Source organism: Hippocampus zosterae, chromosome 14, assembly GCF_025434085.1.
Source record: "Hippocampus zosterae strain Florida chromosome 14, ASM2543408v3, whole genome shotgun sequence".
NCBI lineage: Eukaryota > Metazoa > Chordata > Actinopteri > Syngnathiformes > Syngnathidae > Hippocampus > Hippocampus zosterae.
Window position 1 is genome coordinate 404,779 of NC_067464.1, and position 27,865 is coordinate 432,643.

The 27,865-nt window shown below is 57.1% G+C and overlaps 6 protein-coding genes and 2 non-coding genes across 16 annotated transcripts in view; 6 read left to right on the forward strand and 2 right to left on the reverse strand.

Moving 5' to 3' along the window:
* Positions 1-27,865, reverse strand: part of LOC127614745 (cofilin-2-like) — an 84,599-nt gene that overhangs the window by 9,047 nt on the left and 47,687 nt on the right. The gene's annotated exons all lie outside the window — the stretch shown is intronic.
* On the forward strand, positions 495-4,501 carry psma3 (proteasome 20S subunit alpha 3). The gene is made up of 11 exons (XM_052086114.1): positions 495-620; positions 2,190-2,272; positions 2,383-2,506; positions 2,587-2,688; positions 2,956-3,029; positions 3,091-3,163; positions 3,611-3,676; positions 3,799-3,845; positions 3,978-4,045; positions 4,245-4,309; positions 4,376-4,501. The coding sequence occupies exons 1-11, from the start codon at positions 600-602 to the stop codon at positions 4,418-4,420; spliced, it is 768 nt and encodes a 255-aa protein (XP_051942074.1). The 5' UTR covers positions 495-599; the 3' UTR covers positions 4,421-4,501.
* On the forward strand, positions 3,457-3,538 carry LOC127615367 (small nucleolar RNA SNORD53/SNORD92). Its single transcript, XR_007966908.1, has one exon. It is a non-coding gene; the product is annotated as a small nucleolar RNA SNORD53/SNORD92 (small nucleolar RNA).
* LOC127615368 (small nucleolar RNA SNORD53/SNORD92) lies at positions 4,083-4,162 on the forward strand. The gene has a single exon (XR_007966909.1). It is a non-coding gene; the product is annotated as a small nucleolar RNA SNORD53/SNORD92 (small nucleolar RNA).
* Positions 5,227-15,697, forward strand: arid4a (AT rich interactive domain 4A (RBP1-like)). 5 transcript variants are annotated; one of them, XM_052086090.1, is made up of 26 exons: positions 5,277-5,392; positions 6,362-6,539; positions 7,149-7,201; positions 7,280-7,390; positions 8,166-8,231; positions 8,313-8,403; positions 8,485-8,564; positions 8,848-8,942; positions 9,021-9,153; positions 9,246-9,325; positions 9,394-9,470; positions 9,565-9,761; positions 9,935-10,007; positions 10,127-10,221; positions 10,566-10,663; positions 10,733-10,991; positions 11,090-11,364; positions 11,529-11,690; positions 11,952-12,033; positions 12,112-12,337; positions 12,656-12,721; positions 12,860-14,035; positions 14,115-14,219; positions 14,294-14,443; positions 14,540-14,686; positions 14,766-15,697. In XM_052086090.1, the coding sequence occupies exons 3-26, from the start codon at positions 7,196-7,198 to the stop codon at positions 14,867-14,869; spliced, it is 3,954 nt and encodes a 1,317-aa protein (XP_051942050.1). In that variant the 5' UTR covers positions 5,277-5,392; positions 6,362-6,539; positions 7,149-7,195; the 3' UTR covers positions 14,870-15,697. The 5 variants fall into 5 exon arrangements, with proteins under 5 accessions (XP_051942053.1, XP_051942049.1, XP_051942050.1 ...); XM_052086091.1 differs by having other exon boundaries at positions 5,279-5,392; positions 6,470-6,539; XM_052086093.1 differs by lacking the exon at positions 6,362-6,539 and having other exon boundaries at positions 5,227-5,392; positions 11,952-12,027.
* timm9 (translocase of inner mitochondrial membrane 9 homolog) lies at positions 15,819-16,855 on the reverse strand. Of its 2 annotated transcripts, none has more exons than XM_052086121.1 (4): positions 16,636-16,855; positions 16,296-16,380; positions 16,117-16,212; positions 15,819-16,032 (listed from the first exon to the last, which is right to left on the reverse strand). In XM_052086121.1, the coding sequence occupies exons 2-4, from the start codon at positions 16,332-16,334 to the stop codon at positions 15,898-15,900; spliced, it is 270 nt and encodes an 89-aa protein (XP_051942081.1). In that variant the 5' UTR covers positions 16,335-16,380; positions 16,636-16,855; the 3' UTR covers positions 15,819-15,897. The 2 variants fall into 2 exon arrangements, with proteins under 2 accessions (XP_051942081.1, XP_051942080.1); XM_052086120.1 differs by having other exon boundaries at positions 16,573-16,855.
* Positions 16,935-27,748, forward strand: kiaa0586 (KIAA0586 ortholog). 4 transcript variants are annotated; one of them, XM_052086094.1, is made up of 24 exons: positions 16,935-17,513; positions 17,732-17,801; positions 17,869-18,046; positions 18,129-18,175; positions 18,281-18,335; positions 18,405-18,495; positions 18,797-18,885; positions 22,155-22,229; positions 22,963-23,129; positions 23,207-23,309; positions 23,384-23,768; positions 23,854-23,973; positions 24,044-24,252; positions 24,371-24,541; positions 24,642-24,820; positions 24,941-25,059; positions 25,149-25,508; positions 25,903-26,265; positions 26,328-26,362; positions 26,636-26,716; positions 26,782-26,863; positions 26,954-27,051; positions 27,160-27,193; positions 27,411-27,748. In XM_052086094.1, exons 1-24 carry the CDS (start codon positions 17,312-17,314, stop codon positions 27,491-27,493), a joined length of 3,396 nt encoding a protein of 1,131 aa, XP_051942054.1. In that variant the 5' UTR covers positions 16,935-17,311; the 3' UTR covers positions 27,494-27,748. The 4 variants fall into 4 exon arrangements, with proteins under 4 accessions (XP_051942054.1, XP_051942055.1, XP_051942057.1 ...); XM_052086095.1 differs by having other exon boundaries at positions 26,785-26,863; XM_052086097.1 differs by having other exon boundaries at positions 24,371-24,523.
* irf2bpl (interferon regulatory factor 2 binding protein-like) lies at positions 19,382-21,815 on the forward strand. The gene has a single exon (XM_052086099.1). It carries the CDS (start codon positions 19,604-19,606, stop codon positions 21,311-21,313), a length of 1,710 nt encoding a protein of 569 aa, XP_051942059.1. The 5' UTR covers positions 19,382-19,603; the 3' UTR covers positions 21,314-21,815.

A 27,865-nucleotide genomic window follows, 5' to 3' on the forward strand; every position in this document is an offset into this window, starting at 1 on the left:
ATAAGACAAATCGGTAATAAAGGCGGTAGAAAGCACCAAGCAGTAAAACCAAGAACAAATCTAAGTCATGCTGAGTCAAACCCCAAAGAATACAAGTGAGATGGATGGCAGAGGAGGAGTTATGTGCTCCCTCTTACGAGTACCAGTCAAGAGGCGAGCAGCGGCATTCTGGACCAGCTGAAGGCGCTTCATGGAGGACTGGCTGACTCCAAAGTCAAGGGCATTGCAGTCATCGAGCCGGGATGTGACAAAGGCATCAATTACTGTCTCAAAGTGTTCATGTGAGAAGAGAGGTTTTATTTTGGCTAGCTGTCTGAGGTGAAAGAAGCTGGAATTAACAACGGCGCCAATTTGCCGATCGAGTTTGAAATCACTGTCCAGTTCAAGGTCGGATAAAATGACTCATTTCAGCCTAAATTGTGGCCTTTATGTATTGTTTCCCCGTTTTCGCGGAAAACGCGCATAAATGACAAATGAAATGAAGATATTACGCGACAAGCTATTATTGTGAAGGCGGTTGCCGGAAGAGAGTGCGAGTAGAACTAAATGATACATTTGCTGTTAGGCACTTCCACGCTGGACCAACAGTTGACGTCAAAATGAGCTCAATTGGGACCGGGGTAAGCATTTTGTCTCACGTAAAACGTTTTAGTGTCCAAACGTAATCTTTCTATTTTTCAAGAGGGTCAGGGAAAAAGTATTTCATTAAGAATAGCATCTAGCGAGTTAGCTGTTAGCCTGCTGCTGAGTCACTTCACTGTAGCGAGTCCGGCCTTGCACCGCCATACTAAGCCGAAACTAAAAGCGATCAGGAGTCTCGTCGTAAAGTATTTTTACAGTCATGAAATACACACGGAAATAGCGGCAGTTGGTCACCAGAAACACAACCCCGGATCGCGCTATTCGAGATTTAACGTGGTTTATTTTGTTTTTGGACGGCGAAGCTTCATTGAATGGGTTGGCCCGGAACAGCGAAACGTCAACGCGTGCGCCATATTGGATGTGCCCAAACTGGAAAGTGGCCCATAAAAATACTCGTTCTAAATCTTTTTATCGTGTACTTTTTACCCTTTTTAACATTTCACGTTTCAACGTGAACAATTTTCCCTTATGACCCGATCACGAATCACGTTAGAACGTGATGAACTATTTTCCGAAATGAAAATAAACGACGTCTTTGACGTCCAAATTCTGCTGAACAAAACAACAATATCGTTAATTTAGATATTTTAGAATTGAACGTTACTCGCTACGTATATATCCTGCTCTTCTATGCTGTTAAAAAAGTATCAAAATAAACCTAAGTGAAAAATGACAACAATCATACACATTTAGAGCTGTTGTCATGGTAAGTCTTGATTTGTGCTACTTCCTGTTTAGGTACCTAATTTTTCCCCAATCCCGGGAGCGCGCAATGTGTGTTTTTGGGGATTAGGGCATTCATCATTGTTTGTGCGTGATGCCCCTTTAAGGGTTAGAGCGACACCCACAGCACGACCGTTTTACGACAGTCCCACAAGAGTTTTACGGCATTACCCTGGTTTATGATATTGGCCATGTGGTCGCGCGGGCCAGAAGTGAAAATCTGCGGTGGGGTCAGCACACGTGCCTGCCACCCTGTACCTCAAGTTGTCGTCCTTCGCCAGATATTGTCAACGTTGTCTTGCTAGGTGAGCACTAATAGCAAATATTCTACCGAGTTGCAAGCAACACGGTTATTTTGAAATAAGCACATTTTCAGGTTAAAAAGGAAATCGCGACTCTGCTAATCGTCGATCATGACACGTGGACTCTTTGTATGTGTGCGTGTTATGCTGCTTGATGTGAACTAATATTTGGTATTTATTCCGCTCTAGAGTACATTTTGCATATACATGGCAACAGCAAACCATGCAACTTAATACATTAGCTATGGAAGATAAAAACTTTTTTAATACAAATATAATGATCAATGTAAATGGAAAAAAATGTCGACTCAGTCTTTGCTCTAAAACAAGCCAAATGCTTGACGCAACCACGTTTTGTCTTGTTGCCGGGGGGCGAGAAGCGGAATCGTTGTCAATATTGGCGGTGCTCGCGTGTCGTCACGCAAGAAGCATGTTGGCCAATCTGGTTTTGTTTCATCGTCACGCGCCGTTTGAATAAACCACTTGACCGCAAACCTCCCGTCCCGTCCGTTTGTGTTCCAGTACGACCTGTCGGCATCCACCTTCTCTCCTGACGGGCGAGTCTTTCAAGTGGAATACGCCATCAAAGCTGTGGAGAACAGCAGGTGGGCGCGCTGGCCTTCTTAACTTGTCCCGAGGGTCCGTCGCGCAAACGTGACAAAAATGGCCACTTTTTGCTGATGGCTTTTGTGCGTGCGGCCGTGTTTGTGTTCAGCACAGCCATCGGAATCCGCTGTAAAGATGGCGTCGTGTTTGGCGTGGAGAAGCTGGTTTTGTCCAAACTCTACGAGGAGGGCTCCAACAAACGCATCTTCAACATCGACAAACACGTCGGCATGGTCAGTGCACACATGCGCAAAAGTAGAAAGTCGCTGCCGCTTTGAGTAACCGTCTGATGGCCCCCACCCCACCCCCCCAGGCCGTGGCGGGCCTTCTGGCGGACGCCCGTTCGCTAGCTGAAGTGGCCCGGGAAGAAGCGTCCAACTTCCGCTCCAGCTACGGACACAACATTCCTCTCAAGGTGTGTAGAACAAGCGCGCCTCCGGTCAAAGGCACCGTTCCAATTTCATTTCATGTTTGTGGATCTCCAATGACACGGAAAAATCCACCGGTCACACGGGTAGCCGCCCCGCCCCGCCATGCTGACTGGCGAGAGTTTTTCTTATTTGACCATTTTGCTGTTGCGAACTACTCATGTTGGGGTGCCTTCCGAGCTTCCCGCCATATCGCTTCTTCATTTCCCATTTGAAATGTTTTTCCGCTTAACGGCACTTCCTGTTGCCCGCAGCACCTGTCTGAGCGCGTGGCCATGTACGTGCACGCCTACACGCTCTACAGCGCCGTGCGACCCTTCGGCTGCAGGTGAGTTTCCAGCGCCCGCCCGCCCACCTGCCGATTGGCTGACGGCCGTTGTTGTCCGCAGCTTCATCCTGGGCTCCCACGACAAAGACGACGGGCCGCAGCTCTACATGGTCGACCCCTCGGGCGTCTCCTACGTGAGTATTGGACATGGCCGCCGTGGGCGTGGCGCCGTCGGCGCGCTTGGGCTCGCGAAGGAAGGCCGGAGAAAATGTTCACGGCAATGTAAGGTGGAGAATTTCTTCTTCTCCTCAAAAGCTGCGCTATTCTCCCAAAGCAGCTGCAGCGCTGCCATCTACTGGCAGCCATTCATCACGGTGGTTTGGGGCCAGACTCTCGAATACGTGACGAAACGCATTGGCGGCCGCGGATTGGATTCCGCCTTTTAATTGGCCGTTGATTGCCGTGAACATTTTGCAGCCCCTCCCCTCGGGTGTGATGATGCAGAGAAGGTTTCGCTCAACGAGCTGATGTCACGTGATGTCATCCCTTTCTCTTGGCTGTCTGACCCCACGGGGCGTGCAAGCGCGCCGGCCGTTGTCGCGCACGCCCCGCGCACGCCTCACGCGCTTTGTGTCTTCCAGGGCTACTGGGGGTGCGCCATCGGGAAAGCCAAACAAGCCGCCAAGACGGAAATTGAAAAACTGCAGGTGAGTTGGTCGAGTGAATTCTTCTCAACGGATTAGTCCACCGTGAAAAGAAACGCTTGGTCGCCGGCCGAGTGATGTGTGGCGAGCGGCAATCAAGTTTGTGATGTGCTTTTGTCTTGCAGATGAAGGACATGACCTGCAGAGAGCTGGTCAAGGAGGTGGCCAAAATGTGAGTTGCCTCACGTCCGTCCGTAGCGTCCTCCCCTTTTTCAAGCGGCCGCGCGCTTCGTCTCGCGCAGAACGCTTGACTTTCTTTGCGGCAATGCTTGCGGGTGGCTCACGATGACGCGTGCGTTTTCAGCATCTACATCGTTCACGACGAGGTGAAGGACAAAGCGTTCGAGTTGGAGCTCAGCTGGGTGGGAGAAAGTAAGGCCGCCAAACCGCCGACGTTACGTTACGTTGCGGGGGATGATGAGTGTCCAAAAGGTTTCGCTCACTGGACTGAACTCCCGTGATGTCACTTCCTCTTGGCTGTCTGACCACGCCCGCCGGTTGTCCGCGGCTTGAGTGCCGGTTACCGTGGCGACTGACCCCACCCAACCCCACACTTTCTCTGTCTCCCCAGTCACAAACGGACGACATGTGCTCGTCCCCAAAGACATCAAGGAGGAGGCGGAGAAATACGCCAAGGTGAGGCGCGCTCGGCCGCGAGCGCCTTTTGCGTGCTGCGTTTTAACGCGGCGCTGCGTTTTTCAGGATTCTCTGGAGGAGGAAGACGACTCGGATGAAGACAACATGTGAAGCCGTCGACTCTTTTCATCTCGTTTGTTTTCATGTTTTATAATTCTGCTTTGAAAATAAAAGATGTTTGCCGCCCGGGTCTCCTCGTGTCCTGGTGCACGTTTCTCGGATTAAAAGTGGCACGCGGCATCCAAATGTCCATATATGGCCTCGCCGTCGCCGTTTTCCCGTTACGCAAAGGCCGCCGTTGTATTTGTCCACGTGGGTCTCGTATGAGCGCACAAGTTGCTCCTCTGAGTGACGTTTGTGTCCCCTCACGCCGAGTCTGGAGCTTTCTCCGTGGAGGCCCCGTCCATCCCCGCGACGTGACGGCGAGGAATGCGCATCACCAAACACGGTAGCGAAAGACCACTCGGACTCTGCAGCCGTCACGCCATCTCAGGCGCTTCGCCCAGGTGTTCATTTTGGCCTGGACGGTAGTCTTTGTGCGAGAACCGGCACAAATCAGCGTCAACGCTTGGGTACCGATTTCAAGAATTTGTGCTTTCGGTTTCCGAGAGGTCCACGTCGCTACGTTGCTACGTTCGATGTGTAGAGAAACAAGCGTGCGCCGTCGAATCGGCTATTCGGTCTACGGACGGTGGACCCGAGTGTCACTAGCGTTACGCAGACAAGGAAGCCCGCTCAGCCAATGGCGTCGCGCGTACCCCGCCTCGCACACAACGCGGGCGACCAATGGCGATCTCGAATGGTAAAGTTTCCCTCCCACGCTTCCTCTTATTGGGAAGTCGCGCTGTACAAGTCGTCATTTCCCATGTGGCGCCCCATTCGTATCAACCAATAGCGAGAGCGAAGCAAGTCGGACCAATCAAAACGGTGCGTTTTGCCGGCCAACCGCTTTGCTCGGTGGGGAGTAGCGCCGAGCTTTGCGCCAATGGCCTGACTGGAAACACAGCTCGGGACTCAACAGCTTGTTGTTCGTGTATCGCGTCGCAAGCCCGGGCGAAAGGGAAGCGAGACGCCTCGTTGAACGTGAGTATAAAATGTTGATTTTACGACCCCTAAAAGTGTCGCCCGCCCCGCTCGGGGGCACTTCGTCAGTCCGGCGCGCGGCGAGGCCCCGGTGGTGTCAGAAGATGTCGGCTTTCGTCGTGCTTGCGAGCAGCAGCCGCGAATTGAATGGCAGCCGCGGCTTGTTTTCGCACTGAAGAAATGTGAAAGCTTGTGTGTGTGTATGTATGTGTGTGTGTGTGTGTCTCTGTCTCTCTTCCTCTCTGCGTGTGTGTGTGTGCGCCTTTTGTCAAACAACCGAATATGAAATAAATACAAATAAAGCGACTGGCTTTTATCTCATGTCACATTTAATGACATCGTCGGCTATAAAGTTAGTTTCTTTGGCGCCCACGAGCAAGACTCTTTCGATCTGCGGACAAACTAGCTCGCTCGCTCGCTCTCCTGTTTAGCATACTAGCTCCAGCTAACCGGAGAGCAGGCGCAGCCACCAACCACCACCACCACCGCCGCCGCCGCCGCCGCCGTCGTCTCGTCGCTTCTAGCCGTGAAGACTTTCTGCCCGTGACTCGACTACCGGCCGGCCGACCGACTGTCGGCCGTCGCGGTTTGACCGTCGTTATCACACCGCTCGGGAGCGAGGTGGGGGGGAAAGAGCGGAGCGAGCTAAAGTTAGCCGCGCTAGCTGAGCTGACATGGCGACGTGACTCACCGAGGAGCTCGGCTCAAAGCGGGAAGAGGTGCTCCTGGGCTCGGACACGGACGCCCGAACACACCGACCGACTGGCTGGCCGGTCGGGCGGACTGTTTGTCTCTCTCCAACGGAAACTGGCAGTTTTAAGTGAAGGGGAGCTGACATTTGTTCTGACCCAAGCAGGAGGGGGAGGGGGTCCTGACTCCCAAGATTCCTGTTCGTTATGTCTGCCTACTTTCTCAGTCGTCCTGGGCTCTCGAGACAACCGTATTGTCCTTGCTTTTAATGTCTTTCAGTTCCCCAAGTTCAACTTTCCTGGATCGTGGACTCGAAACGTCTTCAAGAAGCGTCCGCAAACGACCCGGAATCTTCCTCTCGCTAATAATTTCCGTGGACTTTCTTAGTCATCCTCAGTCTCTCGAAGATGTAGTCTGGAGCTTGCCTTGCTGACCGATATTCCACACAGACACATAAGTAGAAGAAGAAGAATTCCTCGATTCAGCTTTGAGAGGTTCCGTTTAGTGACCGAGGGTGTTTGTTTAGCGTCGAAAGGCCGTCCTCGGGTAATCGCACTCCTCTTGGTTGTTTGAGACAAAAGGTCTTGGACCCAGAACTTGGGCTTTGATCCCTGGCCATCGGGACAATGTCCAAGCGTCCTTGAGCAAGATAGTTACGCCCCACCCGGTTGGTCCTGATGTTGTGTCATCAGTCGAGGAAAACGGTGTTCAAGCGCTTCGAGTCACCGACGGTAGAAAAGCAAGTCCAGGCCCGTTCACTGAGAGAGAGTCCAGTCGCCTCGGTCTTCCAGGTGATGAATCATCCTGTACGTCCGTGGGAATTTTGTTTTTAAGGTGTACCGCCTTCAACCACCAAGAAGAGTCCAGTTTTTCAGTTTATGGTACTCCACAAAAGTTGAAGTCTGCAAGCGTCGCTTGCCTCGATGAGACCGAGATGACTGTGAGCCCCAAAATAACGACAAGATGATTCCAAGTGTTGTTGTTTTCCTTGCATTGTTCTGAGCGTGTACTGCTTTGCCTACTTTTCTAACGCGTTTCTGTTTTATCCCCCCCGACCCCGTCCCAGCATTCAACAAAGCTCCCGAGCTGGACTTTGTCCAATAAGCACAAAAGATGAAGGTGAGCCTCTTGGACTTGATGCTGACGTCACCACCTCCAGAGTACTCATTGTACGTGCCGCCGGCGTGACTTTTGCAGGCGGCCGACGAGCCCGCCTACCTGACCGTGGGCACCGACGTGAGCGCCAAGTACCGAGGGGCCTTCTGCGAGGCCAAGATCAAGATTGTCAAGAGGCTGGTGAAGGTCAAGGTAAGGCGGCGGCGGCGGCGGCGCCCATCCCCGAATCATGACGTCGTCGCTGTCTGAGAAATTATTGTCTTTATTTTTTTAATTGCGTTAAAACTTTTCTTTAAAGATACACAATCCGGGTTTTTGGAGTCCATTGGTGATCCACCAGAAGCTGGAGCTATACATATCTTTGGAAATAACTTGGATAGTCAACTCTCCAGTCAACCCCCGCCATAGCAAAAATCGGTGTAGCTTTTGGCAGCCATTTTAGATTTAGTGTCAAGTCTTTTGGGTAAAAATGTTGATGAGTTTTAGTCGACGAAAACTCCAAAAGGTTTGAGTCAGTTTGAGTTCCAAATAGACTGTCCCTGTCCCTCGCACAGTTTGGGCGCTAAGTTCGACGGCCAACGTGGCTTTCCGAAGACCGGGAGGCGGCGCCGGGATGAGTTAGGTCGCAATTTGTCAACGGGGCGTCCGCTCGCGCCGTCGTTTGAGCTGACGCAAAATCCGCCATCGTTTCCGGGGAGCGACACCGACGCTAACGCGAGGGCACCTTGCCGCGTTGACGGAGAACTCGGCCGGCTGTTCGTTTGGGATACACGAGCCGCGGTCCCGGATGGATTTGAGGATGAGGATCCGTGCGCGATCCTTGCCAAATACGTCAACAAAGTACAAGCTAACTCCGTTTTGCTCCCGCTGCCTTTTTGAAAACGGGCTCAAGCGTATTTTTCGACTTTTTACCCAATGAGAATTGATCAGGAGTCTGATTGATGAGTTTTTTTGTCGTTCCCTGCAGGTGACTCTGAAAGGGGGCAGCGCCAGCCAGGTGGTCCACGACGATCAGGTCAAAGGCCCCCTGAGGGTAAGAGGCTCCATCGCCATGACGACGGCGACGATGCGGTCGCTAATGGCGTGTGTGCGCGCCTACGCGCGAACCCGACAGGTGGGCTCCACGGTGGAGGTGAAGACAAACGAAGGCGTGTGCGGCGAGGGCGTCATCAGCAAGCTGACGGACGCCAGCCTCTACACCGTCGGTGAGCCGCTCGTGCCTTCGGACCGCCCCAGCGCCCCGGCGCCGGCGCGTGAGTGACACACGTGTCGCCGTCTCGTTTCAGTGTTTGACGACGGAGACGAGAAGACGCTGCGGCGCTCGTCTCTGTGCTTGAAAGGCGAGCGGCACTTTGCAGAGAGCGAGGTGAGTGAGGGGACGCGCTGATGATTTATTTTTTTGGACTCCTCTCCGTTGTTGTTTTTCTCCCGCCCAGTGGTGCTCTTTGGCTCCGCCCCTTTTATGCTTGTTGTTGTTCTTCTCCTCCCTACCTGTTCTTCTTCTGATTGTCTTTCTTGTCGCTGTGCCTTTCATCGTTGCTACGCTTGCCGTCGTCGTTTTACGAGTTCTCCCTTTTCTGCTCGTGTTGTTCTTCTCACATGTTCACTTCCTGTCTTTTTTGTTTTTTTTTTGTCTTCTTCCTCCGCAGACGCTGGACCAGCTTCCTCTGACCAACCCGGAACACTTTGGCACCCCGGTCATCGGAAAAAAATCCAATCGCGGGCGTCGCTCTTCGCAGGCCGTGTGAGTCTTTTGGGAGAGGTTGTCGAAAGGGGGGCGGGGGGGTGGAGTGGAGGCGCTGACTGCCCCGGTGTCCCTCAGGGCGGACGACGAGAACGAGTCGTCGTCCAGCGAGGACGACGAGGAAGACCGCAGGAGGCTGAACGACGACCTTCTGGGAAAAGTCTGCAGCGTGAAGAAGGAGGAGCAGCCCGCCTCCTGCTTCCTGGCGCTGGTAAAATGCCGGGGGGGTGGGGGGGGGGCACCTTTTTCCCTGCATGCGTGCGCGTGTGCCACGTGTCAACGCCTCCATGTGTGTGTGTGTAGGTGGTGTCTCCCAGCTGCAACGACGAGTTGGTGGTGAAGAAGGATCAATGTCTGGTCAGGTCCTTCAGCGACTCCAAGTTGTGAGTGTGAATTAAAGGATCTTGAGGTTCTTGAGGCAACGTGCTGATCTGCTTCCCGCTCGCCGCAGCTGCACGGTGGCCAGGAGGAACGTGCACCCCCTCAACTCCATCAGCATCAACAAGTCGGAGCTCTCCAACATGCGCGGTCAGTCTCCTTTCCCGCGATGCCCCCCGGCACGTCTTCTTTTCCTCCGTGCTGGTCCTCATCTTTGCCCCCCCCCCCCCCGCCCCCCCGCCAGGCTTTGAAGCGGCTCAGATATTTGCGAGGCGCAGGGAGGTGCCAGAGGTTTGGAAGATGGACATGAGTCAGATCTTGGACTCGTCCACCAGCGACGACGACGATGGCGGCGGCGGCGGCGGCAACGGGGAAGAGAAAGAGAGCGAGGATGACGACATGGATGACGAGGAGAAGAGGAAAAAGATGCTCAAGGAGGAGGTCAGCAAATCCTTCCGCTCGCGTTCTGAAAATCATCCCCCCCCCTCCCCGATGCACATGAAGCGCTCCAAACGCACTCGTCTCGATTCCGATGTTTGCGTTTGAAGTGGCCACGCCTCCAAATTGTCGCCACGCCCGACACGCCCGCTTGTGTTTTGTTGTCCTGCGCGCAGCCCGAGGAGGAGGCGGACCCGGAGGAGCGAGATCACTTCCTGCAGCAGCTTTACAAGTTCATGGAGGACCGAGGTGAGTTCATTCAATGCCAAGGATGGTATTAACGCCATCTTGTTTTTATTTAAGAACCCGGCACGGTTAAGAAAGTTTTGTTGGTTTTAAGCTGTGATGCGTGCGTGTGTGCCCATCAGGGACGCCCATCAACAAGCCTCCAGTGTTGGGCTACAAGGACTTGAACCTGTTCAAGCTCTTCCGCCTGGTCTTCCAACACGGCGGCTGTCGCAAGGTAACTCGGTCCGACGTCCACCAGCTCGGGAATTTGCACACGGCGGACTAGTCGTTGGTGGGGGGGGGTTGAGCATTTTGGTGTGATCTTCGGGGACTTTTTGCTACGTCGTTACAAACAAACCTGTCCGTGTCCTTCATGAGCTGAAAATTGTTGGAATTGGCCAGGAACGCTTTGAATGGGCTCAAGAAATGTCGCTCGTCTGCATGGAGCTGTAATGTTGTCGCAGCAAAATGGCGGCTGCCCTTGGGGTCACGGGGGGGCGTGTCTTCGCCGTTCTTCACGGCAGCTCCGCTTGCCTATTTTTGAGCCGGAGCACCAAAGCGCTTGCGTTTGTGCTTCAGATTGAGAGCGGCACGGTGTGGAAGCAGATCTACATGGATCTGGGCATCCCCATCCTCAACTCGGCGGCGTCGTATAACGTCAAGACGGCCTACAAGAAGTGAGCGCTCGGGACCGGCGTGGTCCACGCGCCGCTTGCGACCGCTCATCCGCCGGCTCTCCCTCGCAGATACCTCTTCGGCTTCGAGGAGTACTGCCGCTCCGCCTGCATCACCTTCAGGACCATCCACCACAACAACCCGCGCTCCCCCAAAGCGCACGGCGTTCCCAGGATGGCCGCCGCCCCCAGGAGCGCCAGGCCCGACTTTGGCGCGCCCGCGTACAAGGAGGAGGAGGAGGAGGAGGAGGAGGAGGAAGACGACAAGGACGCCGAGTCTGAGAGCGACAGCGACAAGGAAGAGCCCAAGGACAAGCAGACCTCCCCCAGGGTGAGTCGCCCCGTTGACTGTGATGCTGGACTGCGCCCCCCCCTCGGTTATGTTAGCTCGTGGCGACATAACTCCACCTGGCATCTTGTCCCGCGCAGGGTAGGAGGCGAGGCGGCACGGCGGCGACCAAGGCGGAGCCGCCCAACAAGGGAGGAAGCGACAACGGCGACGAGCCCAGAGACGCGCGACGGCGCAGCAGCCGGCGTCTGGACGGCTCCGACCGCGGCTCCGAGGAGGACGACGATGGCGACGGCGACGACGAGGACGATGAGGAGGAGGAGGAGCAGGAGGAAGATGACGAGGAGGAAGAGGAGGAGGAGGAGGAGGAGGAGGAGGACGATGACGACGAGCGGGAGAGGCGACTGGGAGCCAGGTGGGTCTCCTCTCACTACTTTTTTTCCGGGGGGGTCGGGGGGGGGTCTCCTTTGCGCGACTTTTCATCTGTCACCATATCCGCGGTTGTTTTCATTCCACGAAAAAAATCGGATGTTCCGTACGCGGCCTTTTTCAACGAGGGGAAAAAAAAAATGTGTTCAGGAGCGAGGACGAGGGGGATGGCGATGCCCTGACCGGGACCAAGGTGAGAGTGAAGTACGGCCGAGGAAAGACGCAAAAAGTCTACGAGGCTCACATCAAGAAGACGGACGTCGACAACGGGGAGCACTTCTACCTGGTGCACTATTACGGCTGGAACGTCAGGTGGGTCCGCGCCCACCAACGTCCACGTGCGGGGGTGTTGTTGTTTTTTGGACGGCAAGGCCACCGGTGGCCGGCTTTTTCCGTTTCTTGACAACGAGGCACTCTAAAGTGGTTGGTGGCGCGCGACCGTTAACAAGGCGACGTCACGTCACGGCCGAAGCCAATCGGACAGACGGGCCGCCGAAGACTCGAGATGTCCTTCCCATTTGTGCCTCTGTGACGCATTCGCCGGCATGTCCCCCCCCCCCCACCCCCCCGCAGGTACGACGAATGGGTGAAGGCCGACCGCATCATCTGGCCCGCCGACAAAGGGACCCGGACGAGAACCAGGAAGAAGGTGAAGGTGAGCCTCCGCTTCCGCCGCGTGCCCCCCCCCCCCCCCCCCCCCGGCTTCCGATGACCTTCCAACTTTTGCTCCTAGAACAAAGAGGAGGCGGACAAGGAGGAAGACAAGGCGCCCGCGGCGGGGCCGATGGCCACGCCTCCCCTGCCGCCGCCCAAGCCTGCGGCGGCCAAGCGAGGGCGCCCCCAGATCCGTCCCGCGGCCGCCAACGCGCCGCCCGGCCGCAAGACGCCGAGCGGCGAGGGGCGGCCCAACGGGAAGAGCGCCCGAACGGAGACGCCGCCCAACATGGCCAACGGCGACAGTAAGTGGAGCCGGCGTCATTTGCCGCCGTCCCTCCCGAGCCGCCCCGTCACCGTCGCGTGTCCCGCGTGTCCCCGGCGCTATGCTCTTATTCTGAAAAACCCAGGTTTTTGCCACACGCCTTAAGATGACGCAAACGCATTGCTCAAGAGTCAGACAAAGGCAAACGACGCGCTGAAAGATTGTTTGTTGATGATGCATTTTGTTGTTTGGCCCCACCCACAACCCGATGTGGGGGAGCTGTGATTGGTGGATTTTTTTGAAATTGTTTTCTTAAGAGTCGGTCGCAAATGCTTCATGCGCCATCTTTTTTGTGTAGACGCGCCGCGCATCAGGAGGACCAGGAGGACGTCGGGGATGTACGACTCGGACCGCGCCTCAAACGGTGAGTCGTACGGTGCGCTCTGACATTTGCAGACCCGCGTTTTCGCCGCTCCTTCCTACCCTCCGTGTTTCCACGCTTCAGCGGGTCGCACCCACAAAATTTCGGTTTGACGTCCTCCATCACCTGCTCTGTCTGCAGAGGATTCCGGGAACTCGACGGTGGACAGCGAATCGGAAGAGCCGCCCGACAAGAAGCTGTCACCCTGGCGAGGGAGGCCCGAGAAGGAGGAGGGCGGCGAGCAGGGGGAGGGCGGCGCGTCGGAAGTCAAGCGGGGGGAGTCGAGCGAGGCGGCCGGCCCGGCGCAGACCCCGCCCGGCGTGCCGCAGGAGGACGCCGCTCAGGTCGCGAGTCCCTCTAAAGGAGAGGAGAACGCCGCGGAGGAAGCTCTCCAAGTGAAGGACGAGCTGACGGATGAGCGGGTGGTCGTCGCCGAGGCGGAGAAAGCGTGCCCCGCCTCTTCGCCGGGCGCGCCGCGGGACGACGCTCCTCCTGCGCCGTCGGAAGACCGCGAGACGCCGCCTTCGTCGCCGCCCGCGCTCAAAGTTCCTTCGCCGAAAATCTCCAGCCCGCCCGCCGCCGGTCCCGAGCCTCCTCCGCCCCCTCCTCGAAGTCTCCTGAAAAGGCCGGATGAACCCATGGTGGTCCTGCACTGCCTCCCCACACCGCGCCTCCACCCGGAACCTGCGACGGTGGCGCCGTCGGACACCGACTCCGCCAGTGAGGAGGAAGAGGAAAAAGCAGAGCTGAAGCTCCAGCCCGAAAGGAAGCGAGAAGAGGTTACGCCCGCCTCCCCAAAGTCTTCGGCGAGCCCCGCCAAGGTCGGCGCCGGCGCGTCACCCGAGTCCCTCCCGTCCCCGCTGCGCGGCGCAGAGGCGGAACGGAGGAGCCACAGAGCGGCGAGGGCGGACGAGGTGCAAGGGCGGGTCGACGAGGACTCCAAGGAAGGGCCTGCGGAGGAGCCGAGGACCCCGCCCCGGGCCCGGGAGGCCCAGGAGGCCCTCGGCCCCGTCCCGAGCGAAGAGCCGCAAATGGGCGCCGAGGCGTTACTTTGCTACGAGGTAGACCTGGACGACCCAGAGGACAAGGACAAGCCCTCCTCTTCCTCGGAGCCCCTCCTCCTCATCTCGAGGGTGCAACCCCCCCGGTCGCCGTCGCCCCCCCGCGGCCCCTTCCTCCTGGACGCCGCCTCCGGCAGCCCCCCTTGTCCCGAGGAGCTCGGCCCGGCCCGTCTCGACCCCGAGACGGCGGCGGGCGGAGAGAAGGAGGCGGACGCCCGGTCCGGTCCGGATGTCGACGTGTCGCAGGAGGCCCGAGGTCGGGTTCGCACGCCACCCGGGCACGCCCCCCCCGTGACGCCGACGTCCGCTAACCTTTGCCCGCGTTCGCCCCACAGGTCAGAAGCGTCTGTTGCAGTGTCAGGTGAGCCCCGCCTCCAAGAAACAGAAACGCAACCACAAGCGCGCCGGCGGAAGCACCAAGACCGACAAGAACGGCACAGGTGAGGGCGCCCGTCACCACTCATACCGTTGATGTCGCGTCCCGTCGTGACTCCTCCCCTTTTCCTGCCATCAGGTCACAGCAGCGACAGCGAGGACCAGTCGCGTCTTTCGTCTTTGCCAAAGTCCAACAAGTCTCGCTGTCCCGGTGTCGGGTCGCCGCACGCCAAAGAGAAACCTAGCGCCGCGTCCCCGCAGCGAGCCAACAAGTGGACCTTCCAGCTCGGTAACGCACACGCGCTTTGATGCTCGGACGACACCAAAATGGCGGGCGGCCGTGGCATTTGCACGCCTGACTGACGCCGCGCATTCTCCCGGTCAGACTCCCTGGACAGCATGTCGAGCAGCGAGAGGATCTCCTTCCTGCAGGAAAAACTGCAGGAGATCAGGAAATACTACATGAGCCTCAAGTCCGAGGTGGCGTCCATCGACAGACGCAGGAAGCGCTTAAAAAAGAAGGAGCGGGAAGGTAAGGAGTAGCGGTAGCAAAGCCCCGCCCCCGGGGGGGGCAAGCGGCCCTCAAAGCACTTCTCGTCATTCCCCGTCAGTGTCCAACACCACGGCGTCCACGTCGTCGGGTTCTTCGGACGCGGCGATGAGTCCGTCCTCTGCCTCGCCCGCTCAGAGCACCCTGGCCGTGGAGTGCAGGTGATGACGCGTGCCCCCGCCCGGGGAGGACGGACGGACGGAGGCACGCCGCCCAACTGACTGACCGATGCTCAGATGCAGCGGGGACACGACGGACCACAGAAAAGGACTGACTTGCTGTGAAACGCTTGAGCAGCCGCAGAGCATTACCCCCCCCCCCCCCAAACCTCCTGCCTTTACTCACTGTCAACTTCCTACTTTGGTCCTTATTTCTTCACTTTTTTTCATTCTTCACTTCTTGACGCATCACTTTTATTTATTATTATTATTTTTTTACTTAACTGTCGCCATCCACTTCCTTCCTTTTCCCCCCTCTCGGCTCACCTGGGATTTGTCTGAGCCCCTTTGGAGGGAGAGGTCACAGTTCAGGGGGAGGAGCCAAAGCAGCTGCTTATGCAAATGATTTGACGCCAGATTTTGAAGTCCAGTAAAAAAAAAAAAATGATTTTTTAAAAAAACTTTTTTCTATAAAATTAAAGCTTATATTTTAGTAAGAAAAAACAGGAAAACGGATAAATAAAGGTGTTTTGTTTTTGTGTTGCGTTGCAGTGAGGAAGTTTTGAGTTAAAAATGAGGACTTTGATTGCGTTTATTTCTGACCAATGACAAAAAAAAAAAAAAAAACTCTTCCTCGCAGATATTTTGTGGCCCGCTCGCTTCTTGCCATTTCCTGTTTTGCTCGTGGACTTTTGTGTACATAAGATGACAAGCGAAAATGTAAAGAATGATTTATAATATTTTTATGAGAAGACTTTGTTACGCTTCTGTCAGCTGCCAAGAAAACACTTCCTGGATGCCGCAGCGCCCATTTCCAATAAAGTTCTTAAATATCCATTTTCTTTGTGTGCGCAACAGGCAGTGCGAGAGCGTCAAGGGGTGTGTCAGACTCTGTGTGTACCTGAACACTTGAGAGCCTGCGGGTGTGTTCAGGGGCTTCATGCAAGGACACAATATGACATTACGGTTTTATAGCTTTGACACATTATAAAACAAGCACATGGGGGGGGGGCCTTTGAGTGTGTGGCGTCAGTCTCATCTGGGTTGCGCCAGCAGACCAGCTTTGGCAGCCAGGGCCTCATTCTGCTGGATGTGGTACTCCTGGAAGCGCATGGAAATCCGCTGGGTCATCTTCAGGTACTTCTGGAGACACGACTCGGAGCACATCGACTGCGGACCCACAACAAGGTGGACAAGATGATGACGCGGACCATCAGGCGCCAACGGTAGAACCGCATCCTGACAGGCCCCTACCTCCTCGGGCCGGACCTCCCGGCTGGTGAAGTCTTTGATGCAGTCCATGAAGCAATTCTCGGTCAGCTTGTTGTACGTCCCGAGGAACTCTTTGAACTGAGACCGGAAATGTCGTCACAACGTTAGCAAAACCCTGTAATCACGTCAGTTTGGCTCACAAACGGGAGGTGTGCGCTGACCTGTTTGATCTGGTCTGACTCGGACACCTGAACCGCCATGTCGGACGGCGGGAGAGGAACCACCAGTGAGACCTCTTCTCACGACCTACAAAAGAATAAGAAGTGTTTATTATCGCCGTTATCATTATAATAGTAAAGATGTTTATTCTGTCGACGGGCTAACGAAAACAAATAAGCACGAGCGCTGAGGCTAAAAGCTAGCTAAATCCATTTAGCTTCAATTTTAAATAGCTCCTGATAATTTATTCAGATCACGTCCTCTAAAAATAATACACACAACTGCGCGGATGTTCTGTATTCTAGTTTTCTAGGTCGCCACGACTTTGTTTCCGTCCCTCACCTAGGGGAGTGTTCAAGCGCTCCAAGCGGACTGTAAGGACAAAAGGACGCACCGGAAGTGTGAGTCCCTCGATAACCTTAAAAAACAAAATGTACAGGAAGATGGAAACGCGTTATTTGGGTAATAATCGATTTTAGACATCCAACAGAATCATCCATCCATTATCTGAAACGCTTTGTCCTCAGTAGAGTGTGTCCGATCGAAATTAACATCCGGGTCCGAAGATTGTAACACTACAAAGTTCCGTTCTTAAGTGTCACTGTGTGTTCGAATAAAACATGATCAAACTTGTAAAAAATACATCATAGTTGTAGTAGGTCCCTGTGTTACATTTTGGGATTCTTTTTAGATCACTGGTGTTGATTATAGTCACTGTAAGAAGAAGCGGGATGTCACACTAATAGTGTGACATCCTGCTTCTTGGAGCGGAAGTTGGAAGTACAGTTCGTGGCAACACTTCACTCAACCACTTTGGAGGCTTTCGCTCTTTTTTCGTCACCATTCTCATCCTAACTACCGCTTTCCACTCCCCGACACGCTTTAAAAGCGCAATTTTTGTCCAAATGAATGTGGGTTTCCAAACTCGATCGCTGTGCCTCAACTGAGTCGGACACTTTGAGCGGGAACTTTAAAGTAGGGCGAGCGGAAGCTAGCCGTCTCGTAAATCGAGTCGGCGATGAGCGTGTTGTCACGTGTGGACGTGACCCGGACTCGGTCCTCGACCAAGACTTGTCCTGACGCTGGGCCGGGTACTTCCCCGGTCCGTTTGACGATCCAGAAGGTGAGCGGCGAGCACCAGCGAAGTTTCGGACGCGCAAAGCTAGGACGCAAATCGCACGGCGGAGCTCCTCGTCGCACTCTGGCTGGCTCGCAACACGGTGAGTGTGACGTCACACGACACACTACGGTTGTTATGACTCAAGTGGTTCAGCAGGGGGAGGTGTCTGTATGTGTCATAGTGTTTCGCTACTATGCCAATACAAGGATGGAAAGCGTTCCCTCACTTATCGCGGTTAAATGGGGACCGGAACCCTGCCTTAAGTTACATCAATTGTTCTTAAGTGAATTGCTAACGTTGATTTTTTTCTTCTTCCAGGTCGTGACCTCCTGACCTCCCATTTTGAGCCAGGGTCTCGAGGGGTCGTTTTGGCGGCTCTCCAGCAGCGGTGAGCACTGTCGCGTCTTTGCTTGGTGCTCTGATGTTTTCGTTGACGCATTTCCTGTGTTGCTCAGCTCTCATAGCGCCTCCCAGAGGCGGAAAGTGAAAGTTCAGCTGTTAGAACCACAGCAGAGGAACAACAACAACAGCAGCAGCAGCAGCAGCAGCAGCTCCAGCAATGCGGCAGGGGGACACAAGGGGGCGCAGTCGCTGTCTTGCAACCTAGGAGACAACTTAAGTACAAAGAAAAAGGTCAACGCTGCAGCTTTAATTGGCCAGGTTCATATCATGTGACCTATGTGTAACAACAAATCAAACGTATGTGTGTGAGTAGGACCACATGGGTGTAGGTGTGTGTCAGCAGGTGGACACCATTGACAGGTATACACCCAGAAAGTCTTGCTGTACATGAGGACACCCAAGCACCACTTGACCGCCGTTATCACTTGTCACTTGTTTGCCACCTGACTGCGTGCGCTCTCATAGAGACGACTGGGCCAGCAGGATGGAGGCGGTCCACCGTCGCCAGTTGGAGCTTCAGGTGAGCGAGTTGCTCATCGTTTCGCCCCCGGGCAGCAGCCGGTTGCCTTCATCGTTGCTCTCATCATAGAATCAGCTGCTGCAGTCGGCTCTCAGTATTGTCGCACGCTGCACGTCCTCCAACCAGGAACCGCCTGCCGTTCAGCAGGTGGACCCTGCTGGTATGCACACACACACACACATGAGCGCACACAGTCACGTTGTTGTTGAGATCTGTGAGCTGACCACAAGGCGGCAGTGTTGTTTCTAAGATGACTTGTGTTTGTGTTGCCACGACAACGGACACCAGACAGGAGTCCTTTCCCTTCTGGGATGACTGGTTGTCATGGAAACAAGGCTGCTGCTATTTTTAGTCTCTTGGCAGCTTGTTGTTTTTTTGGGGGGTTGGGGGGGGGTTTCCTCAAGTTCTTTCATGCTGTTCTTACTCATTGTTGCTCTGCTTCATGTGATATTTTTAATTAGAGGCCCTTATCAAACCGTCAACGAGGACCAGTGTGGAGTCTGACACGGTTACCATGGGAACACACACAGACCACACCAGGTGTGTGATTGTATTTTTTTTATATGCATCTATTTATATATCTATCTATAGATATGGATATGTGTGTGTGTGTGTGTTTTGTCCTCTGAAGGGCATCCGCATCTGATTACAAATTCAGCATCTGCGTATTTGCATACACGTCTCCATAGTAACGCGTCTCCATTTCCATTGTGTGCATTAGAGCAAATGTGTCCGTGTGTGCATCAGGTCTGCGGCTTTGATGTTTTGCCACAAGGCATCTCGGTGGCGTTCGCCCCCCCCCCCCTGACGAGATCTACACACACACACACACACACACACACTGTTGTTGTGCTGAAGATGTGTGCGTCGTATTTGTGTGCACGCGTTTGCGCGCATGTTCAGCGTCGATGTATTTGGGTGACGCTAAGCCACTCCTCATTTGCGTGCGCGTCTCTCTCTCTGTCGCTCATGAAATGCTTTGTCCACACGTCAGTTGGGGTAGCGGAGTGATGTCACACACGAGCATGTGCCATGCCAGGGGGTGACGGGGGCAGGGGGGGTTGTCTTTGTGCAAGAGTGTGCCTGCGTGTCGGATTCCTCAACGCAGCGCAGCCCCGCCCTCTTCCCTCTCTGCAGCAGGCTGGTGAGGGGGGGCGGGGGGAGAAAAAAAAAATTCTCCCGCACTTTGTGCTCTGGTCTCATATTTTCTGCGTGCGCTCGGCGGAGGCAGCGGCGAGGCAGGAAGGCAGGCGGCCCAGGGACCGGTCATGTCCTCCCCCCCGCAGCCGTCGTTGGCGCGCAGACAGTCCTGTTACCTCTGCGACCTGCCCCGCATGTCCTGGGCCATGATCTGGGACTTCAGCGAGCCCGTCTGCCGCGGCTGCGTCAACTACGAGGGCGCGGATCGCATCGAGTTCGCCATCGAGACCGCCCGCCACCAGAAGCAGAGTCACGGGCTGCAGGAGCCCAAAAGCGGCAAGGAAATCGCGGGCCAGCATCCGGCGGACGGACCGGGAAGGTCCCTGCAGACCTCTATGGACCGGTACCCGGCGCTCGGCGCGGACGCCCGGGCCAGGTCGGACTACCAAGGTAGGCTGCCCAACGGGCTCGGGTGTCCGAATGGCTTCAAATTGGACGAGGGCCCCCCCGAGCTGAACCGTCAAAGCCCCAACTCCAGGAGCAGGGCTCACGGGGGTCCGGCGGCGGCTCCGGGACTCCTTAACGTGCCGCCCAACCTGCTACCCCAGACGCCGCTGAACGCGCAGGGCGCGGCGAGCCGCGGCGCGCCGCAGGGCTCCGCGCCGGGCCCGCCGTGTTTGAGCGAGCCCGCCTCAAAGCGGCCGCCGTCCGCGCCGGGGACGGAGCAGGAGCGGGAGGCGAAAGAGAAGCAGAGGAACGCGGAGACGCTGAGCGAGCTGAGCGAAAGCCTTCGCAACCGACAGGACGACTGGGCCAACAAGCCCAAGATGGTTCGAAACACCCTGCTGGCTCTGTCCGGCTGCACGCCCTTCGAGGTCCGCTTCAAGAAGGACCACGGCCTGGTTGGCCGCGTCTTCGCCTTCGACGCGGTGTCCAAACCCGGCGCGGACTACGAGCTGAAGATCTTCATCGAATACCCGAGCGGTTCCGGTAACGTGTTCTCCAGCGCCTCGGGGGTGGCCAAGCAGATGTACCAAGACTGCATGAAGGACTCGGGCCGAGGTCTGTCCTCCGGGTTCAAGTACCTGGAGTACGAGAAGAAGCACGGTTCCGGCGACTGGCGCCTGCTCGGCGATTTGTTGCCGGAACCTCTGCGGGTCTTCAGGGACTGCGTGGGGGGGGACATGCTGCCGCAGCCCCACCTCGACGGAGCCCACCCGCCGCTGCCGTCCTCCGCCCGGGCCCGGGCCCCGAGCGGCTCCAGGGGCGGCTCCAGGAAGAGAAAGTCCTCGCCGGAACCGGATTCGGCCGAGACCGGCCCGAAGCCGATGGAAGAGCGGCACCGGCGGTGGCTCGCCGACCAGGCCGAAGCGCTCAAACTTTCCTTTGGCGACCGGCCGTTGGGCCCCGCCCCCGGGCGCTCCAGCCCGGCCGAGTCGGCCGAGTCCCCCGCCGCCGCGGCGTCGCCCGCGAAGGACCGAGACTCGGTCCACTCTAGCGGCGGGCCGACTTCCCCCGCGGGGGGCCAGAGGCCCCCTCCCTCGGGCGGCGCCGAGCCGAGCAACGCGGCCGCCAGCGGCCCCCTGTGCTGCACGCTGTGTCGCGAGCGGCTGGAGGACACCCACTTTGTCCAGTGCCCGTCGGCCGCCCACCACAAGTTCTGCTTCCCGTGCTCCCGAGACAGCATCAAGGCCCAGGGCGCCGCCGCCGAGGTCTACTGCCCCAGCGGGGACAAGTGCCCCCTGGTGGGCTCCAGCGTGCCCTGGGCCTTCATGCAAGGCGAGATCGCCACCATCCTGGCGGGCGACGTCCAAGTCAAGAAGGAGAGGGACCCTTGAGGACGCCCGCATGGGGCGGGCCGAACTCCCGGCGGGCCGCGGGGAAGAGCAACATTGTGTGCGTGGTGATTGTAAATTCTCCTGACAGACACCCCCCCCCCCCGACCCCCACCCCCACTTGACTCCATCCTGACACGGAAAGATCTTGGTGCAGTCCACATGTAGCACTTGAAGGTGCTGCTTTGACTTCCAATGGCTGCTTTTGGGTTTTGGGGGGGAGGGGGCATCTTGGGGGCGGTCCGGAAAGACAACAAGCGCCATTCGCGGCATTCCGACACGGCAGCGAGCGGGAAGACATTTTGGGTGCTTGTTGTCGTGCGCGTTTGGCCGAGGTCACGAGGACGGCAGATCGCGGCGTCGCTCCCGAAACGTTTTGATGGCCTCCTCGGACGTTCCGGACTTTTGGCTTTTTTTTTTTTTTTAACCCGTTTTCTACTCCATGTTGACGTGTGATTGTGTTCCCGTGGTGACATGTTGTCAATAAAGTCCACTTGCGTCCGTGGCTGATGTGCTTTTATGACGGCCGGGTGGGATTTCGTCTTCTCGTCTGCGCCGCTTTTCTCCTTTATCAGCATCCCCGCCCACTCACCCCCCGCCCGCCGCCGTCGCCATGGGACACGGCAGCAGATGTGTCGCCTAGCAACACGGCCTTTCTGTACCCCACGGCGGCCATTTTGTCCGCACCCTCACCTCCAACACACACACACACACACACACACACGCACGCACGTCTCCGCATCCCATAATGTTCCCCCTCCAAATGTGAAGATTAGCATTTAGCGCTCTGTCGTGACTTTGAATAAGGATGATTTATTGGGCCGCTGTCGTTTCCCGCAGGGAGGAGCGCCGCCGCGCCCGAGTGGTTTCCGTGGCAACCCAAGCCAACGACAGTCCGGCGGCGCCGGCGCACGCAGAGGTGAGGATGCGGCTGAGGACGTCATGCGATTGTCAAAGATGGCAGCGGGCTAAGTCGTGCGGGGGGGGGGGGGGGGGGGGACGGATACGTGAGTGGAAAAGGCCACAGAGTGAAAAAAAATAAAATAAAATCGACGAGTGGAGGTCGACGTGAGTGAAAACGACCTTTGCTACTTTGCAGGTGTGTTGAATTGCGCACGGTCCAGCCGAGATGTGCTTTCATTCTTAACCAGGGGGGGGCAATTATTTTTTTGCGGAGGGCCACATGAGACCCAGAAAATATTCTTGAGGGCCGGATCAAAAGCGTAAACTCAATTCAACATCATATGAATTGGATTTCTTTCTTTAAAAAGCCGTATTTTGCATTTTTTTTTTAAAGAGGACATGATTCTGTCGTATCGAACGGGATTTGCTGGACTTGGCGCTACCGCGGGCTTCCGTATCATCTCCCGTCTTCCTCCCTCTGCTCTGCAACTTCAAGTAACTGCGCCACCTGGTGTTGAAATGCCCGTCATTACAAGTCCAAATGAAATGAATGCAGCCGTTGACGTCCAGCCTTATTGGCGTAGCAACCTTCGGCGGGCCGGATTTGGCCCGCGGGCCCTAGTTTGCCCACTCTATGTGTGCGTGGGGGGGGGGGGAGGAATTTCGCCACAGGGGGGAGCGGCGGCGGAGCGAGGCCACTTTTGCTTCTCGAAAGCAGGCCGCGCGATTTTTGACGTGTTTTGCCGCAGAGCGAAGCCCCCCCGCCGCCGCCGCCGTCCGCGTTGGAGGAGGCCCGCCGGCTTCTGCGCCGGCTTCGGCGGCACAAGAAAATTCTGGACGACAATCTGGAGACGGCGGAGAGGGCCCGCGGCGGCGAGCTTCTGCGCTGCCAGCTGGAGGCTCTGGCGGCTAACAGGTAGCCGATGCGCTTCCATTCCGACACTGCGGGTGGCGCCGCTGAGCTCGCCGTCTTGTCCGCTGTGACTTTGGCAGCGAATGGAGCCAGCGGGCTCGCGTCAAGAAGACGGTGGACGCGTGGATACACCTGATGGGCAAAGACGCTGGTCCGCTTCCGACTCCCTCGCCCAAGGTCCCGGTGAGAAAGAAACCAAGTGATTCAAAATTGCTCCTTCACGGCCAAACCCAAAAACCGTCTTGTGCGTGGCGCAGGCCAGAATGGTTGGGGGGGCGGCCGAGCGCGGACCTGCGGCGCCATCGGCCCGGCCGAGATCGGCAGTCAAGGCGCTCGGCGGGACAACAAGTGGGAGGCCGCCGGCGGGGAGAGGACAGAGAAGCCGAGCGCCCGCCCCCGAGCGGGTACCCGCCCACTTGCTCGGATCTCTGCACGCCCGTGGCCAGCGCCCGGCGTGCTCGATGCCCCGGGGGGGGGCGCCCGGGCCCGACGAATCCTACCTGACGCGCCTGTACGGGAGAGCGCCGCGCAAGGCGCCCACGCCGACGCCAGGCATTGGGAGGAGCCCGCCGCTTCGCTTCAATTTGACGGCGCCGCCCGTCAACAGGAAGCCACGCCCCCAGGCGCTGGACGCCGCCAAAGGTCAGACGTGTTTAGAGCCCCAGACTTGGGGGGTCTCATCGTGTCTGTGGGAAACAAAAAGCCGCTCTGCATCATGTATTTTCAGGCGCCACGACGAAAGCGGCGCCGCGCCGATCCTCCCGCCCCCCCTCCGCCGAATCCGACGACCTTCCCCGCCAAGGTTCCCTGGCCAAGGTTCCTTCGCCGTCTGTGGCCATCCCGCTCGGTCAGTAACGCAGTTACCGACGCGCAAATCCTCCGCGAGCCTTTTCAACTTTATCCCGTTGCCTCCCAAGCGCGTCCGAGGATAGGCCCCTCCCCCGGGTGTCGGCGCGGCGAGTCCTCGCCTCCTGTGGCATTTTCACTTCTGGCCCACGCGGAGGCGGAGCAGGAGACGCCCGAGCGAGCCGCGGCGGGGCCTCCTCCCGCCCCAGATCCTCCCTCCCAACCAAGTCCCGCACCCCCGGAGGAGGACCGGGAGCTCGCCGACGACGAAGGACTCGAGGTGGGTCGTGCGGTGGAAAGGGGGGGCCTGACCTTCGGGGAGTTCGCCACCCGAGGAACCCCGCCCGGATAGCCAAAGGGAATTCCTGATGGCCGACTTCCTTCGTCTTTTTTGTCAGGTGGAACCCGACTCGCCCGAGGCTCTGGAGCGAGAGCAAGCGGAGCCGCCAGATGACGGCGACGCTGCGGAAACGGTTGCTAGGGAGAGCCGGGACGAGCCGGATGAAGGCGGCGAGATCCCCGGGAGGGACTTCCTGTCCATGGCCGATGCGGTACTGACCACGTCGAACGTGAGCCAGCGTCTCGCCGCTTAGCCGCCATCTTGACGAGGCTCCACATTTGTTGACCGCCGCTAGCGAAAGCCTGATCCCGCCTCCCACCTCATTCCAGGCCCAGGAGGAGTCTGCCGGGGGCGAGGGAGCGTTTGACCGGGACGGCGATCCGTCTCCTCCTCTGCTCGTCTACCGGGGGCCGCTTGGCCCGGCCGAGGACGGCGGCGCCGTGCCCCCCCCTCCTTGTGGCTCGCCGCCAAACCTGGACGACCGCACGCTGGACCGAATGGTGCAATGGTGAGAGGAAAATTGCACCGACGGACTCGTCGACGGGTCCGAACGACCTTCCGGCGAATAATCCCGATGAGGAAACGATCAAAGTCCGGCGGCGGCGGTTGACTGTGGCGTTGCGTTCAGGTTGGAGCGGCAGCTGATGGCGAGAATGATTCGCGGGCGGTCCCCGCCTCCGCCCCCTGCGCCCCCCGAGCCCAACGAGCAGTCGGACGCCGAGGACCCGAGTCCGGCCTCAAGCGTTGGTGAGCGAAGACCCGCGGCCGACGTTCGGAATCCGCTCGTTCGGAGAGCGGCCGGATGGTGACGTTTGCGCCGTGCTCGCGTGCCGCAGCGGAGGCGGCCAGCGGCGGAGCTCTTCCGTTCTTGGCGGACGCCGGCGTTCAAGTGGACTCGCCTTTCGTCAAGGAGCTGCTGAACGAGGTTTTGTCCGAGATGGTGGACCAGGTGCTGGCTCCGAGGGAGCCGCCGCTTCCGGGACCTGCGCCCGATCGGGGACCGAATCCCAGCCCAGGGGGGCCTTCTTCCTTCCAGGAGAAAAGTGTTCCCGTGGTGGCCACACCTGTGCCCACCCCGCCTCCGAATCCCGTTGCGTCCATCCAAGAGCCCCTCCCTCTCTGCACGCCCACGCCGTCTGAAGCAACCAGCTTGCCGATGGACGATTCCCCGCCGCCGAGCGTCGCGGCCCCTCCAGGTAGGAGTTCACGCTCGCGACTGAACTCAAGTCAAGCCCGCTGCCGTACAAGGAGCTCAAGTATTTGTCACCGCAACAAAAGCAGCACCTTGTCATGACGTCATCGAATCGAGTGGAAAGAATCCGGCGTCGATTGGCTTGCCCTTGCACTACTCCTTCCGGCCACCGGGCGGCAGCGTAACGCATATGTCGGCCCCATATGCCAAGCCGCTCCAAATTTTATCAGCCAAGCGCAGTAATACGAGTCGTCGGCAACTCGGAGGTTGGCTCGCTCGTATCTCGAGGCGGCCCCCGCTCAGCCCTTCGCAAGCCGGCGATGCCCGACGCGCTCTCGAAAGCCAAGTGCGTTCAAATGATTTGTTCTTTTTCGCCGACTGGCGCTTTGTGCCTTCAGAGCCCGTAGCCACGCCCATCCCGAGCCCCGAAGCAAGCCCCCCCGCGGAATTTCCCTCTTCGGAAGTGGCCGACGCGCCGTCCTCGGGGAAAGCCGGCCTGCCGTCGGACGACGAGGAAGAGCACCCGGACGGCCGCTCGCGAGCGCAAGTGGAAGAAGCCGTTGGCTCTCCTCCGCGCGCCCCCTCCCCCGCGGCCCCCCCTCCTCGGGACGATCCAAAGTCTCCCTCCTCCGCTTCTGATGACGCCACCAGCACCGCCAGCAGCTCGAACGGCAGCACGGTGACCGGAAGCGAGACGGGCCTCAAAGCCGTCTCGGAAGGAGAACTGCTGATCAGCTTCCAGCACGTGGATGCCGCCACGGGTAAGTCGGCCAAAGCGCCGTCAGACTTCACGCCCACCAAAATAAATCGTTTCCTTCTTCAGAAGCGGACACTTCCTCCGGTTCTCTTCAAGATGAGGTGAGGGAAAAAAGAAGAAAAAAATCTCCACTTCTTGCCTGGCTTTTTTTTCTTTTTTTACTTCCTGTCTGTTATTGATCGCTCACTTCCTTCAACTTCCTTCCTGTCTCGATGCATTTCCTGTTTGCATCTGATCACGTCCTGTCTGCGTTTGGAGTTTGTTGTTAGATCACTTCCTGTCCATGGTCACACCCTTTCTATCGCAATTCACTTCCTGTTTGCCTCATTGATCAATTCCTGTCTGTGACTAATCACTTCCTGTTCCTTTTCTAGGACCTTGAGCCCCCCAGTGAAGGACAGGTCAAAGTGCACATGCTGGAGACGGCGCACACGCTCCGAGGAGAGAGATCACTGGTACACACACACACACACACACACACCGCACTTGACCCTCTGACCTGCTGTGTTTTTCGGGGCAGGAGGAGGAGGAGGAGCTAAGCTCGGGGGAAGTGACGGACTCGATCGCGCCTCAACCAGATGGAAAAATCAATCGCTTTGGAGGTGTGACATCACAGCAATGACGAGTGGTGACATCATAGAAGTGTTGTAGAAATGACGTGGCAGCGTAACACTGATCTCATCATTCAACAGAGGCCATTTTGAAACCGACCAATGGCGGCGTCGACTTTGACCCGACTCCGTCGGCCAGTCCCGTGCCGACCTCCGACCTCCAAAGTGAAGCCTCTCAGGTCTCGCCAGCGCACAGACTGACACACTTGAACACACGCGCGCATACCAACGCGGCTCAATATGAAGTGTGTGTGTGTGTGTGTGTGTGTGTGTGTGTGTGTTGACAGGTGTTGCCGTTCAGAAGGTCGAGCCCACAAGCAGGTAGGACGCGCCCGCGAATCAGAAAATGGCAGCCCCGCGTCTTTGTCCTCTGGCGTTAACTCCTCGGACGAGCCACCAGGGGGCAGCATACTTGAATCTTAGCGCCTCCTGGTGCTCGCGCGTGTTCCGCCACAGCGCCTTCATGTCGCACTTGCGCTGTCAGCCGTTCGACGGAGATGCCCGAGTTGACACCGTGTGCGTCTGTGGTTGTTTTCAGGCCAGCCGGAAGTGAGCGTCACAACCTCGGCGCCCCCCGAGAAGATGTCGCCCTCCTCAGAAGACTCGAGCGATTTCTTCTAACGTACCGTCGAGGCCGCGAAGGCCCGCTGATGACGTTTGACAATGTGGCGATTGCGGCCGGCTTTAGGACCCTGCAGCCAGCCTCATCGGGGGGGGAGGCGGGGGGCGGTATACCCGGAAAGGTATTACGCTTCAGGAAGTAGTTTTCTACCACAATAAAATGTGGGTCATGTCTTTAGAATGGACATTGTTGATTTTTAATGAGTCATTTTTAATCATTTCTTACGAATAGCAATAAAGATGGAATTATTTCAACGGCGTGGTTTGGAATGTGCCTGAACAAAATCAGTTTCTTCTTCACACGAGTGAGCTTTTTTTTTGTTTCTCTTTTGCAAAAAAAGTATAGGATGTGGAATCAAACGATCGCCCAAA

Excerpts from the sequence above, each read along its gene's own strand:
- psma3 (XM_052086114.1), top strand. The coding sequence starts at position 600 with ATGAGCTCAATTGGGACCGGG. Across the intron at positions 2,273-2,382 it reads AAAGCTGTGGAGAACAGCAG|CACAGCCATCGGAATCCGCT; the intron begins GTGGGCGCGCTG and ends GTTTGTGTTCAG. Across the intron at positions 3,846-3,977 it reads GTCAAGGAGGTGGCCAAAAT|CATCTACATCGTTCACGACG; the intron begins GTGAGTTGCCTC and ends GTGCGTTTTCAG.
- arid4a (XM_052086089.1), top strand. Across the intron at positions 11,365-11,528 it reads GAGAGGCGACTGGGAGCCAG|GAGCGAGGACGAGGGGGATG; the intron begins GTGGGTCTCCTC and ends AAATGTGTTCAG. Across the intron at positions 12,338-12,655 it reads CAACATGGCCAACGGCGACA|ACGCGCCGCGCATCAGGAGG; the intron begins GTAAGTGGAGCC and ends TTTTTTGTGTAG.
- timm9 (XM_052086121.1), bottom strand. The coding sequence starts at position 16,334 with ATGGCGGTTCAGGTGTCCGAGTCAGACCAGATCAAACAG. Across the intron at positions 16,213-16,295 it reads AGTCAGACCAGATCAAACAG|TTCAAAGAGTTCCTCGGGAC; the intron begins GTCAGCGCACAC and ends TTCCGGTCTCAG. Across the intron at positions 16,033-16,116 it reads GGGAGGTCCGGCCCGAGGAG|TCGATGTGCTCCGAGTCGTG; the intron begins GTAGGGGCCTGT and ends GTGGGTCCGCAG.
- kiaa0586 (XM_052086094.1), top strand. The coding sequence starts at position 17,312 with ATGAGCGTGTTGTCACGTGTGGACGTGACCCGGACTCGGTCCTCGACC. Across the intron at positions 24,542-24,641 it reads CGGTACTGACCACGTCGAAC|GCCCAGGAGGAGTCTGCCGG; the intron begins GTGAGCCAGCGT and ends ACCTCATTCCAG. Across the intron at positions 26,266-26,327 it reads GCACGTGGATGCCGCCACGG|AAGCGGACACTTCCTCCGGT; the intron begins GTAAGTCGGCCA and ends TTCCTTCTTCAG.
- irf2bpl (XM_052086099.1), top strand. The coding sequence starts at position 19,604 with ATGTCCTCCCCCCCGCAGCCGTCGTTGGCGCGCAGACAGTCCTGTTAC.